Here is a 12,973-nt window from a genome sequence, read left to right as displayed (position 1 = left end):
TTGTCGTCCGCGATTGCGTTTTCCTTCTCTTGGTACCCATTCTGTAACCCTAATGGTCCAACGGTTATCTAACCGGCGCATTACATGACCTGCCCAGCTACATTTTGTCCTCTTGATGTCAATTAGAATATCGTCTATACCCGTTCGCTCTCTGATCTAAACCGCTCTCTTTCTCTCTCAACGTTATGCCTAGCAATCTTCGTTCGATCGCTCTTTGCGTGGTCCTTAACTCATTCTCAAGTCTCTGCCCCATATGTCAGCACTGGCAAAATGCACTGATTGCACACCTTACTTTTCAATAATAATGGTAAGCTTCCAGTCAGGAGCTGGCAATGTCTGCCGTATGCGATCCAACCTATTTTTATTCTTCTGTGAATTTCCTTCTCATGATCAGGGTTCCCTGTGAATAATTGACCTAGGTAAACGTACTCCTTCACAGTCTCTAGTGGCCGACTGGCTATCCTGATCTCTTGTTCCTTTGCCCGGCTATTTATCATTATCGTCATCTTCTGCATATTAATATTCAACCCCACTCTTACACTCTCTCTGTTAAGGTATCCAATCATTTGTTGTAACTCGTCTGCATTGTTGTTGAATATAACAATGTCATCGGCAAACCGAAGGTTGCTCATATATTTGCCGTCGATCTTTACTCCTAAGCCTTCCCAGTTTAATAGCTTGAGTTCTTCTAAGCACGCAGTGAATAGCTTTGGAGAAATTGTGTCTCCATGTCTGACCCATTTCCATATAGGTGTCTCCCTGCTTTTCTTGTGTAGAATAAAGGTAGGTGTAGAACCTCTGTATATATTCTTACGCGAAGGACGAGCCAGTAAGACGAGAAACTATTTACAGATTATATTTACAACAACGGTTGCAGCGCTGACCGCTTAGATTCACAGCACGAGCCCAGTTCGTTCTTCCTCCTCTTTTCTGGAGTGATGGCGCCCACGCACCTCGTTCAAACAAACAAATACCACACGCATGTAGCAATATTTTTCAAGCTTTTTACGTATAAGCATTCTGTAGTCCTTGATTACGTAGTGCCTCTAGACTGCTGGTATCTCTACTGAATCAAATGCATTTTCGTAATCTATATAAGCCACATAGAGAGGCTTATTGTACTCTGCAGATTTCGCGATAACCTGACTGATGACATGGATGTGATCCATTGTAGGGTATCTCTTCCTGAAGCCAGCCTGTTCCCTTGGTTGACAAAATCCAGTGTTGCCCTCATTCTATTGGAGATAATTTTGGTAAATATCTTACATAATACTGGGAGCAAGCTAATGGTCCTATAATTTTTCAATTCTTTAACGTCTCCTTTTTTGTGGATTAGTATAATGTCTGCATTCTTCCAGTTTTCTGGGACCCTTGCAGTCGATATACACTTCGTATAAAGAGCCGCCAGTTTTCCAAGCATTATGTCTCCTCCATCTTTGATTAAATGGACTATTATTGCACCTTCTCCTTCACCTTCTCCAATTTTACACAAAAAGTGCTATACAATTAGGGAAAACAGACGAGGTAACTGGCGACAGTCATCTTGCTTATGGGTTTTAAGGGTTACTGCAGGGTTTCATGATGGACGCTCTTTCACATCATTTTATTTCCCACCTTATCTAACCCATATCACGTGTATATGGTTCCGGGCATCTGCCAGCGTCGCGGCGAGCCGTAACTCAAGGAAATAATGAAGCAAAGGGAAAAGCTAAACGCAATTGGTGTTTTCTCCGGCCGCAACTCGTTCCATGAGAGTACAGACCAGCTGAGTAACAGCCGCATCCCTCTCCTGGTCCCAGGATCAGCCAAACAAAGAAGGTTGAACTAACAAAAGCAACAGCTATGCGCGTGACGGTTGAATAGATGGTGACAACTGAGCGCATCTCGAGTTAATCGCGCGGGTGCGGAATCTATGAGAAAACTGTCCTTCACATTACAAGAGATGCCGATAACTACCGCCATCTAAAAGGAGTGAAAAAGGCAGCATAAGGCTGACCGATGAACTGCTGCCAAGTCTCAACATTAATCTGGTGGCGCTTTAGGAATGTGTGAGGAGTGGTGGCGTGGGTGGGGAGGGGGGGGGGGGGTATGCCACTTGATTTCGGGGGGGGGGGGGGGCCGGGCCCCCCCGGGCCCCCCCCTGGGTACGTGCCTGCCCTATAGGCAATATCTGTGGAGTCTGGTTTTACAGTAGAGCGACAATTCGGGCTATTTGGTGGATGTCCATATTGTAATACGTGGGTTACTGCGCTATAAATACGGATAACAGAAGTAGAAGTGGACAGGACGCGCGCAACCTGGTTTTAATTTGACGAAAACTGAGCTCACATAGCATTCGACCACTTGTACATTAGCGACCTTAGTTTTAGAGATTGTTTGTCCACACAATAAAGCACAGTTCGAAACCGTAAGTCTGGAGCTGCTCCTTATGGCGCAAACACGGAATAGTAAATGACAACAGTATTTCACATTCATCTGTGCGCCCTGCATTACACTCGATCCGGCAACTCTAGCGCCGTACGAACGCCAGTGCGCGATTAACCGACAAGACTCTGTGGTAACTTCTCTCTTGGAAGCGCTGATGTATACTTACCATTGCACATGGCCTTTTGCACTTAGTGGTAATGTCCTTTCAACCCTGACTTGCTCATAGGCCGAGCTGAAGCAGATTTACCCGGAGTATTACGCGATCCCCGTCATAGTGGGTGCTTCCAGCAACTTCATCATGCCGGCGTCGGTGCCCTTCGCCATTCTGCACGGGCTGGCCCAGGTGCCCTTCTTGAATCTGGTGGGTGCCTCGCGTCGCCCGCACCCTCCGTGGTGCTTCGCTGCTGGAGGAAACACCGCAAATCTGTGACGCCTATAGTGCCACAAATGCAACACAGCGTTACCGGCTGTCCCGACAACATAAAACGGAACTTTTAGATCGTGGTACCAGACTGCAATGAGAGAAACGCTGCAAAAAAAAAACGTGTATGGCGCCATGAAAAGTAAGCAAAGTACTGGAAGAACACGTTCCTTGGACACCAAATCGATGAGTTTAACTGTGTCATGGTAAAAATACGGAACTAAAGTGGCGATGCCACCATGCAATTCCGACTGAGGTGCCCGTTACGTCACGGGTTTTCGAGGCGTTTTCTTGGAGCAATTTATTAGTTTGTAGGTAAAAATAACCTTGCGCACGAAGGTAGGAACGAAAACTAGGAACTTCTAAAAGCTCTCCGGCTTTCTTTTATCATACGCCAATGTATGTCCCGTAAAAAGAACTAGTACACTTTGCATAATTGTTCTCGCCTTTGCCATGGCAAAAGATTTAAAAAAAAATTAAATTATGGGGTTTAACGTGCCAAAACCACTTTCTGATTATGAGGCACGCCGTAGTGGAGGACTCCGGAAATTTCGACCACCTGGGGATCTTTAACGTGCACCTAAATCTAAGTACACGGGTGTTATCGCATTTCGCCTCCATCGAAATGTGGCCGCCATGGCCGGGATTCGATCCCGCGACCTCGTGCTCAGCAGGCAAAACATTTGAAAACATCACAATAAATGTAAATATCGAATGCTACATTGTCCGGAAACAGAGCACCTGAGAGCGTCTTTCTTAGTTAAGCTGAATGCACAATTAAGAATCTCGACCACATAAGTTCAGGTAAACTGTAACAGCGCGTGCTTGGGGTATCTTGATCGTGTTATTTTTTCACCTTTGTGATGCAACTATATGACCGTCGTTTGTGTTCTCCGTAGTTCTTCCTGGGCCTGTTTGCCAAGGTCGTGATCATCGGCATGGTCATCGTGACCGTAAGCGTCGTGGACCAGGTCGGATACCTTGGGAGCCAGACACATGCGAACTGAAATGTCTCCCTGCTTGACAGCGAGGAGCCTTATATTTGCTTCTCGATTTTCTCTTTGTCCTTCCTTAACCCGCAGTGCTTTTCACTTGGTTGAAGCGTGTCACCAGCAGCGTTTGCATTGTTAGATAATCAACTACTTCATGCGTCGTTATTTCGCCCTGGAGGACTTCTTTCGAGACTGCTATACTTTGAATGCACCGTTTCGATGCCGCTTTGTGAACTGTGAATCAGTGTGGCATCCCGCTGGACGCCCTTTGCCGACTGCGACCACAAGAACCTTTCTTATTTTTCGAATGACGGCCGAGATTGTTCGGCACCATGAAATGTACTGCATGACGCTTTGCCCATGAAGTTTCATCACGTGCATCTATGGAAAAAACACCGCGCTTCCATCCGGGACATCGGGATTTAGTCTTGACGTCAAGTGGTTCGAACACGTCCCAGTATAATCTGTGTGAAGGACTCGCGATTTCGATTCAACACAGTGCCACAGAAAGCATTATAGCCTGCAGGCCCTGCGTGGCACGGTTAGGATGTTGACCGCACATACGTTTTGTACGTTATCTGTAAATCAAGAGCCAATGTATCACTGTAGCGATCGCACGGATTTTCAAAGAGCGATTGCATGTGCACATATATGTTATCGTGTGATAATTCGATTTCGATGCGAGTTCCGTTACGCCTGTGTGTCTCTTTCTTCTTTGTTCAGCTAGAAAAGCATCTTTTTTTAAATATCGCCTGTGAAGGATAGCGAAAATCAGCATAAACCAGGTCGGTTATGTATGAAGAGGCGGACATGACTTCCTGGACAAATTGAAATGGCTATGTAGCTAATTAAAAAGATCATAATAAACTTTTCTTTAATTCACTCGTTCAAACGGCGAAATTAAAACCGAGGCGTAGTAAAAAAGTCATATCTACCTAGCAGAAATCATGAGACTAGCATGACTTTCGAGATATTCGTCGCCAAAATGCGCTAAAATATGAATGTGTAACTGTTAACAGCAATCCCAATATAGTATTTCGTACCACATTTTGCACACGTAGGCATCATAATTTCTGCTAGTCATAGGTTTTCCGCTAAGCAAATACAAAATCACAACTATTCAACTTCATAGTTTCACCATGTAACATAAAGTAAAGAACTAAAAAGTTAGTGATCTTTTTCGACTATCTAAGCTGCTTGGATATCTCAGTTTGCCGTGCAACTAATGTCCGCAACTTCGCATAACTCGTATGAACAGGCCGAATTGCACTTTGTCAATTACATTCCGAAAAAAAATTATTTAGAAAAGCGCAAATAAAACGGCATATTGAATTTGCGCTCGAATTTAAGCTTGGTACACGAGTTCATGTCCGAAAAACAACAAGGAAAGCGGGGCAATGAAAACCGGCAAGGATGAAGCAGTGTTCTCTTCGTTTCTGTCCAATCTATCGCTTTTTTCTAATAAGCACGATATATACGTAACGGGTATTTACACTGCTCCGTGGGCTTTAATATAAAAGCATGTATGAGCACTTAACAGGAAAGAAGCCAACATCCTTGTTCGAACGCTTCCTGTCCAATACCGTTCAAAAATACTTTCGCTATGCAGTTAGATATTTCATTCCCCAAAAAGTCGTAGTATTTATTCCAGCATAACTAGGTAAATGTAATGTTGAGGATGGCAGGTAAAAAGCCTTCTGGAGGCTTGATCGGTCCTACATCCTATACACATGGCAGAGCAGTGGTAACAAAACACAAAAATGGATAAAAGAACCCAAGGCCATGCGGCAGCCCTTAGCAACGATTCATTCTTTTTTTCTTCTTTCCGTATTCTTTCCTACTTCTAATTACTTATCATAGATGCCGCGAAGCGCAGCGTGATGTTTTCCTGACGTTGCTGAAAACTTTCGTTCTCTCGCATAACGATCTTGTTAAGGCCTTTTACCTGAGTCGCCGAATCTTCCCCCCGCCTCACCCAAAATTCAACCGGGCGCAGGCAACCACCCTGCGTCTACTACAAACAAACACGTACCCTTCACCCGCCCGCCTCCACCTTATATTTCCGGACGTCTACACTACCCCCAACTGCCGGTGCTGTGGAATTCACCCGGCTACGCTTTCGCATATGCTATGGGAGTGCCCAGCACAGTACGCACAGACTAACACCACGACTCTCTCGTCGAGGTTTCATGAGGCTCTGCGGAGCTCCACCCTCGACGACCAAACCTGGGCGACCCAGCACGCCAGCGAGGCGGCGGCGAGGCAAGCCCTCGACGTCCCTTCGTGGGAGGCGTAGGCCCGGCCATCATAAAGTGCTGGTTCTACAATAAAAGTTTATTCCTCCTCCTCCTCGCCTGCATCCGATGCAGCCAACACGGCAACTGTGCCCGCGTGATTTCTCATCACACGCCGCTCCGATTGCAGCACCAGCCTTTCTAGTGGCAGCGCTCTCCCCCAATAGTACTGAGGGAGGTTCGGACCTTTGTCAAGGCATTAAAAAAAGAATAATAATAAAAGAACAATGGAATACCGTCCCGTTGTATTCGTCTTTGCGGAGAGTTATTTCCATGCGCTGCTCGTGATCAGCCTGTTCGCATAAAGTGCGTTATACTGCGATTTCTCACGTGGCTGTTAGGCGAACGCTAGCTTGGTCGTTTCACCAGAACGTCATTCAGGAAGTGACCGATGGCAAGACGTGTTGTACGTAAGAGTTACATAGAAATGACCTGCGGATAGTTAGTGGCACCCGCTTTTCTTTTTTCTAGGTATGGGGAAAATAGGTAAATTTGGTAACGTAACGGTAATTTGGTAAACAGTAACGCTGCAGCTTTTTCGTCCTAACCTAACCAAATATATATATATATATATATATATATATATATATATATATATATATATATATATATATATATATATATATATATATATATATATATATATATATATATATATAATGTGTGTGTGTGTGTGTGTGTTTAGGTTTAGCTCTGGGGCGCCTATATAAACACGCGGAAAAGGAGAAATCGTTTCTCTCGGCAAGAACTGCATCGGCTTGATAAAGTTTGTTGAATCTAACAGGAAAAGTGAAAATGTGACTCTTGATAGTGCACTTTTTATTTATACCGTCCTATCTTTAAATAAGAATTGCTGAAAATCAGCACTTTTCAAAAAATACTACTGAGTTAACTCTGTAACTCCACAACGAAGAATTGTATCATAATTCTGTATATTGCATATCATAGTAGATCTAAAGTAGACAAGTTTGATGCGTTATACATAGCTTTGAAATAAACCAGTAATGTGTGAGTGGGACTTTTCCAAAATCCTCTAAACAACGTAACAGATTCATTTAAATATAACTCAATATATCAAGTTTATTCGCTTTGCATGTTCTGACGACTGCAGTTTATAGAACTGCGATATCTATTCTTGGTACGGAGCTATCAATTTCTAAACTTCGTGCTGATATTTCTTTTTCAAACTTACCAATTTTTGAAAATTTATTTTGAGAAATTCAGGCCTTGCATCAAAATTTCGCTTCCTGCAGTCACTCGCTCAAATACAACAAGTTTCATTAAAGTCGGACCAGTGGTTATCTCAGAAAATTGCTTCTTCGTTTAACATGTATTTGAATAGGCGGCATCCGAATTGGGCCCGAGATCGTATAGCAAACGTTAAGAACGTTTATCTCGCACTCACCTCCAATTTTCACAGTAAAGCGCACCTTGAAAAAAAAAACGGGAAGACAAACTACAACACCAACTATGCAACCTCGCAGTTGCTAAATAAAGAAAAAAGGCGAGAAATATAAATTTTGTAGGTGCACCTGGTGAACATGTATATGTTACAGAGCACTCATCGTGCGTTTGTACTACGTAAGTTTATCGTTCGACAAATAGCTAGTGTGCATTACACGTTATCTTGTCCATACCGCAGCTGTATATCATGCGCTCCAAACTCAACCCCCTCCCCCTTCCCTGTTTTACACCCGGGCAACCTGCGCCATATTATGCGGCTCCGCCTGATACGCCGCGTCAGCCACATCTAGGGAGGGATGATGTTGCTGCTCTTCTAAGTGGTTGTGGTGCATATCCATAGTGTGGGATTTGCCATGAATTGGGTGGTTAAATTAGGTGCACAAACAAGGGCGTTAACAATTTGAACGTTGGAGCTTAGAAAGAAAATCTTTTTTTTTTGCCAGGGAAAACAGCAATCAGGAGAAAACCATGAATAAAAAAATAATGATGAATGAACATAATCAAATAAATAAATAAATAAATAAATAAATAAAGCTATGCTAGCTGGGGAGTGGGGAGGACCAGCCTAACATGGTGATCGATTAGTTTCACTCATTTCAATTTGGACTACGAAGCAAACATTTTTGTGGCTGAACCCAATAATGGTGTCCTCAAAAGATAACATCACAGGCACAGATAAATCTAGGCAAATATTGTGAAGCGGGATTTCGAGGTTGCAACCGTAGTCACTCAATCACCTGGGAGTACCACCCGCACAAATAAAGACTACTCCGCCTATATCGTAATTCAAACCCACAAAGCTCAACGCATCGTTTTTGATACGCCAAGCTTACTACCGCAATATTCAAATTTAAGAGCGATAACCTTAAAGCAATACCCGTATCTATGTTTTTGGCGCACTGGAGCGAAATTTCAGTCATAGACACTACGGTAAACCAATTAGTTTACCGTAGTGTCGTAGTAAATACGTAATTACTGTAATAATTATATTTTACTCAGATGTCATTTGGTGGCCTTCTTCTAGAATATATATTCTCCATGGGCAGTAATAACGGGAAACAAGTTCTCTTAATTTCCCTTGAGTGGTGCCCGGGCTTTGTGGGTTTGCTGTCGCCTCAAACATGGTTCGTACCCACAGGGGGGATTGGCCACACTGGTTTGATTGAAAAATGCATCTAATAATATATCAAAAGGGGGTAAAGGCGTAAAGGTTGATGATGATGATGATGTCCTTGATGAGCTTGGCGCTTACCCACTCGCGGGGATTGGCCAAGAGTCGGGCAGAGTTTGCTTATGTGTTCAGAAAATGGAGGTAAAAATCTAAAATTTTGTTACATGAATTAGGGCGAGGGAAAATCGAAACGGTTCAGTAGATTGTCATGCTACGTAGACGAAAAAAAAGTATTATCTTTAATATATCAATGAGGCAATAGAGGAGGAATGAATAGAATAATATGGTCATGAATGAAATCGGTTTGATTCAATAATAAATTTTTCTAAGGCGAAGCACACACCTGTGTTAATCAACGAATCTGACGTAGTCTTCTTTTTCTCCGATGCGCTGAGCACACGTGCAACAAAAGAAGCTCGAGAGAAGAAGAAGACACAGACCGCAACGGTCTCGTGGGCTGCAGCTCGGCAGGCGACGCGTTCAACACTGGCAGCAACGCTCGCCCGGCCCAGTTCATCTCGCAGGTTGTCGATCGGGCACTGAGAGTCGCCATGGGTAAGCTGTGAGCTACCTTTTCCGCGAACGTTCTGTGGTTGGCGCGCAAGCTCCCATTCTTGACGAATCTACACACTCATAGCTGCTGCGAGAACCTTGGCGTCGTCGCGGTATGGTCTCCGCGAAACGTTCACTAAAGAGAAGCGATGAATCAGTTTATGTTGTTACACACGAGGTGTTTAATGCGGAACCAGATGAAGCTGGTTGATAGGCGCGTTTTGAGAGCGGCCCCGAGGCAGCTTGGCTAACGTCGTTCTTCTCTCTCTTTCCCCTGGTTGTCTGCGCGGCAGCCGTGGTTCATGACAGAGCTCGTGACAATATTAATAAAGCATTCTTTGAGAACGCTACAGTCTTGGAGTTCGCCGCAATGGGTTGCGTATCGGAAGAGAAAATGACGGTCAATAGGCTTTTTTTCCTTTCTTTTTTTAATTTCACACCGAATCAGCACAGGGCGTCGGCGTTGTGCATTTCAAAACATTTCGCTGCATTTCGACTGTTTTGATTCTCCTAAATGCTCTTGAAACCTTCCATGTTCAGTCTTTGTCACTTTAGAAATACGATATGTAGTCTATTTTTTGCGATAGAAATGCAACTAGGCCCGAGGAAACGGTGTCAAAATCCATCACGTCACGGCAAGCTGTAACGGGAATTGCAAGGAAGCGTCGCCTCCAGTCTTTCCTTTTTCTTTTTTTCTTTTTCGTCTTTCCTAGAGTACCAAGTATCTTTACGCGGCAAGAGCAACTTTTCAGGTATTGATAAGGGTAATTTACTAACCCGTCTAAAATATATTTTGTTTGCTTTCTAGTCCCTTTAAGCTCGCAACACGGAACGCTTTGAGGAGCACTGGGAAAACCGCAGCAATAGACGATGAGCATCACGACATGGGTTTTATTGGATTGAATTTGCATTGTGAACGTCACACATACTAATAACATGAGCAGCACAGTCGGTCTCAAACTTCAAGAGCCGTAAATGGTACCTCCTGGGAAAGCAAAAACACAAAAGAGGGCGGTAAATTTACGGTTAAGAGCGTAATGCAAGAATTACTAGGGCGATAGAAGAGCGAACATCACAAGCGCTGACTCGCAACTGAATTTTATTGCTCAAATGCCTAGTAAATATACTAGCAGTTATCTACGGAAGCGAAAAAAAAAAGAAGTATGAAAGCCAGTCACACACTACATCAAACATACCAGGAAAAAATAAACAACGTAGCTCCTGGCACATCTGCAAAAGAATGCCTATAGAAAACTCACCTCCTTCTCGGTGAGAACTATCGACGCTTGTCTCATGCGTGCGTCGCCATGTTTGCTGATGTACGCAAGCGTATTATGCCGTCCTTGTATATGCGTCACGCTGTACGCTACGCCATGAGTACGTACCAAATCGCTCATCTTTCCATCTGGGTGAAAAACTTAGCTGAAGAAAAGATCGCTTCTAGGAAAATGTAACCAAAGGAAGAAAAGCCAATGTTGACGTAAACATAATAACAAAAAGCAGTGAAATTGTCCAACGAGTTAAAGAAGTAAACTGGCAATGTCAGTGACACAGGGACACGGCAAAGCTGTTCACATATGCGGGTTAATTTTTCTCCTTCACTGAAAAGTGCAAAAGTTTCTGAGTCCATAAAGTGTTCGTTTTCAGAGGCGTCATGATACGTAACAGTTACAGAAAACGTAGATGCCTTAAACATTTGCTGCTCGCGTCACCTGCATGTAGCCACTTTGAGAGCAAGCCTTCGTAGTCACCGTAGCGATGACTACGTCTTCCTGGCTGTCATCTGTCGATCTAGCCAGCGAGATATTTAAAAGCTCGACTTTCATACGAAAGCGTAGAAAGGTTATGTCTGATGGCGTATACCTCGGATTAAGTGTGTGGTTGCTTGCTACAAGAAGAAAACCTATTAGGTATTGCTAGATGGCAAATATGCGTCCTTTCAGTCCTGCATTATGGTGTCAGGTATCCAGGTACTGCATGTATACTGATGCCGTTTGCGGTGGCCTCCAGCTTTTGTGAGCCAGCAGGGACGACGGGCGACAGGAGTTCTTTGCACGCTTCTGACAGGGTGAAAAACATCGTGAGGGAGAAAACATAAAGAATACGTCACCAAATTAACTAAAATTCAGTTATTCCTTCCCACTAACACTTCTCCGAACAGCGTCAGTATATCCGACGTGGCCTAAAACATTTCAGGTGTGATATATTTATGCTGGCAGCAGTGTAATGAAGTACGCTCACGTTTGACAGAATAATAAACGCGGCCGTCGCTATCCTACCAAACATTTAACATTCATTTTCAATACAAATGCCTCAAATGTGGTTTTTGTTTGCACGCGAGGGTATATTGTTAGCAATAACAGATGTGTAGCTTTGCGGACATGGCATTTGCTTGGGAGCCTAACCACCCATAATGTATCAAGGAAGATTCCAGATTTCCCTAGATTGCACGATGACTGCACGTAAAGTGGTGTCCTTTTCGCTGCCAAGAATAACATGTAGGCACGTGATTTTACAGACACTACTCCCCCTGAACAAAGTGCTACCACTGCTACTGAAGGTAAGTTATATAAGTATACCACCCAGCGATGACAGCATGCTCCGTGGTCTGCCTGCGTGTGCGCTAACGCCATTGCCTCTATTTCCATCTCCACCCGTAGCGCGTAAAGATGGCTACTGGTCTGTCACTCATGCAGTTGTCGCTTCGTCCTAGGAAGTACAATGGCATTCGTGCCCTGTTTCGGATAATTCTGCTGTTTTGTAGCACCAGAAAAATGCACAAAGTGAATGAAATGAACGAAACGAAATACATTCGACCCGTTCTGAATTGGGTTTGTCAACCTGACCAGCCAGCTCCCAATTGCAACATTACTCGCCTTTCTGCCACGTTTTCGCGGAGATGGAGTTCCAATCTACCGGTCATGCACGGCAGCAGGGAAACGAGAACAAGCTCAGAGGAGGCCAATGGGGCCGCCGGACTGTGGCCCCATTGACACGTGACCTCTTGTACGGGTTTTCTTTTTCTTTTTTCAACTTGGACAAGCGCACGTTGTGTACTTCGAAAGCTCCTGAAGAACTGCCACCGTGAAATTTAGAATTTTCATCGTTTTTTGCGTCAAACGAAGATCTGTACCTCTAACCACTAGAAAACATAGCGGCAAGCCTCAGACTGCCCTAAATATTTTACTTCCACAGCTATGGCAATTGTTCCGGCTTGCTCGGCGGTGCGTTATGCTGCTTCGTGGTCCACGCGATTAGTGCCAGCACAGCAGACCACAAGTTGAGCCAGACGTCGTGGTGTCCTGCTCCCACGTGACCCCCTCCTGTGACATGACGTCACGACAACATGTACATCTCCTGAGAAACGAAATAGAAACCGGTTAGTCAAAAAGTTATTAGAGAGCAACTTATTTAGAGCGCTCTGAGGCTTGCCAACATTTTTTTTCGTGGATTTCAAGGTTCATGACTTTCACCTAACGTAAAAAAAAGAAAAACATCGTGCCAATATTTTTGTTAGACAGTCCTGCTACTTTACGCAACGCAATCATCATAGGTGAACTCTGATGGTGATAGTGCACTGCGGGCCTTTTGACACTGTTCCTACGAGTTCTGCAAGGACCAGCCACTTCAATGTCGATCACCGACATAATCG

At 44.1% G+C, this 12,973-nt stretch overlaps 2 protein-coding genes across 6 annotated transcripts in view; both read left to right on the top strand.

The window, feature by feature from the left end:
* The window catches only part of LOC135902684 (serine-rich adhesin for platelets-like), a 56,253-nt gene extending 51,720 nt beyond the window's left edge, over positions 1-4,533 (top strand). For all 4 annotated transcript variants that reach the window (XM_065432894.1, XM_070533751.1, XM_065432892.1 and 1 more), the window contains 2 exons: positions 2,654-2,788; positions 3,748-4,533. In XM_065432894.1, coding sequence (XP_065288966.1) covers positions 2,654-2,788; positions 3,748-3,855 — 243 coding nt within the window. In that variant the 3' untranslated portion in view covers positions 3,856-4,533. The remainder of the gene's footprint in view (positions 1-2,653; positions 2,789-3,747) is intronic.
* A 4,667-nt stretch (positions 4,534-9,200) lies between these two features.
* Positions 9,201-12,973, top strand: part of LOC135902685 (uncharacterized) — a 30,416-nt gene continuing 26,643 nt past the window's right edge. For both annotated transcript variants that reach the window (XM_065432895.1, XM_065432896.1), the window contains exons 1-2: positions 9,201-9,324; positions 11,840-11,881. The gene's annotated coding sequence lies outside the window, so the exon portion shown is untranslated. The remainder of the gene's footprint in view (positions 9,325-11,839; positions 11,882-12,973) is intronic.

The sequence above is a fragment of the Dermacentor albipictus genome, chromosome 2 (assembly GCF_038994185.2).
Source record: "Dermacentor albipictus isolate Rhodes 1998 colony chromosome 2, USDA_Dalb.pri_finalv2, whole genome shotgun sequence".
Lineage (NCBI taxonomy): Eukaryota > Metazoa > Arthropoda > Arachnida > Ixodida > Ixodidae > Dermacentor > Dermacentor albipictus.
Note: the sequence above shows the minus strand (reverse complement) of the source record. Positions and strands in the feature narration are given on the sequence as shown.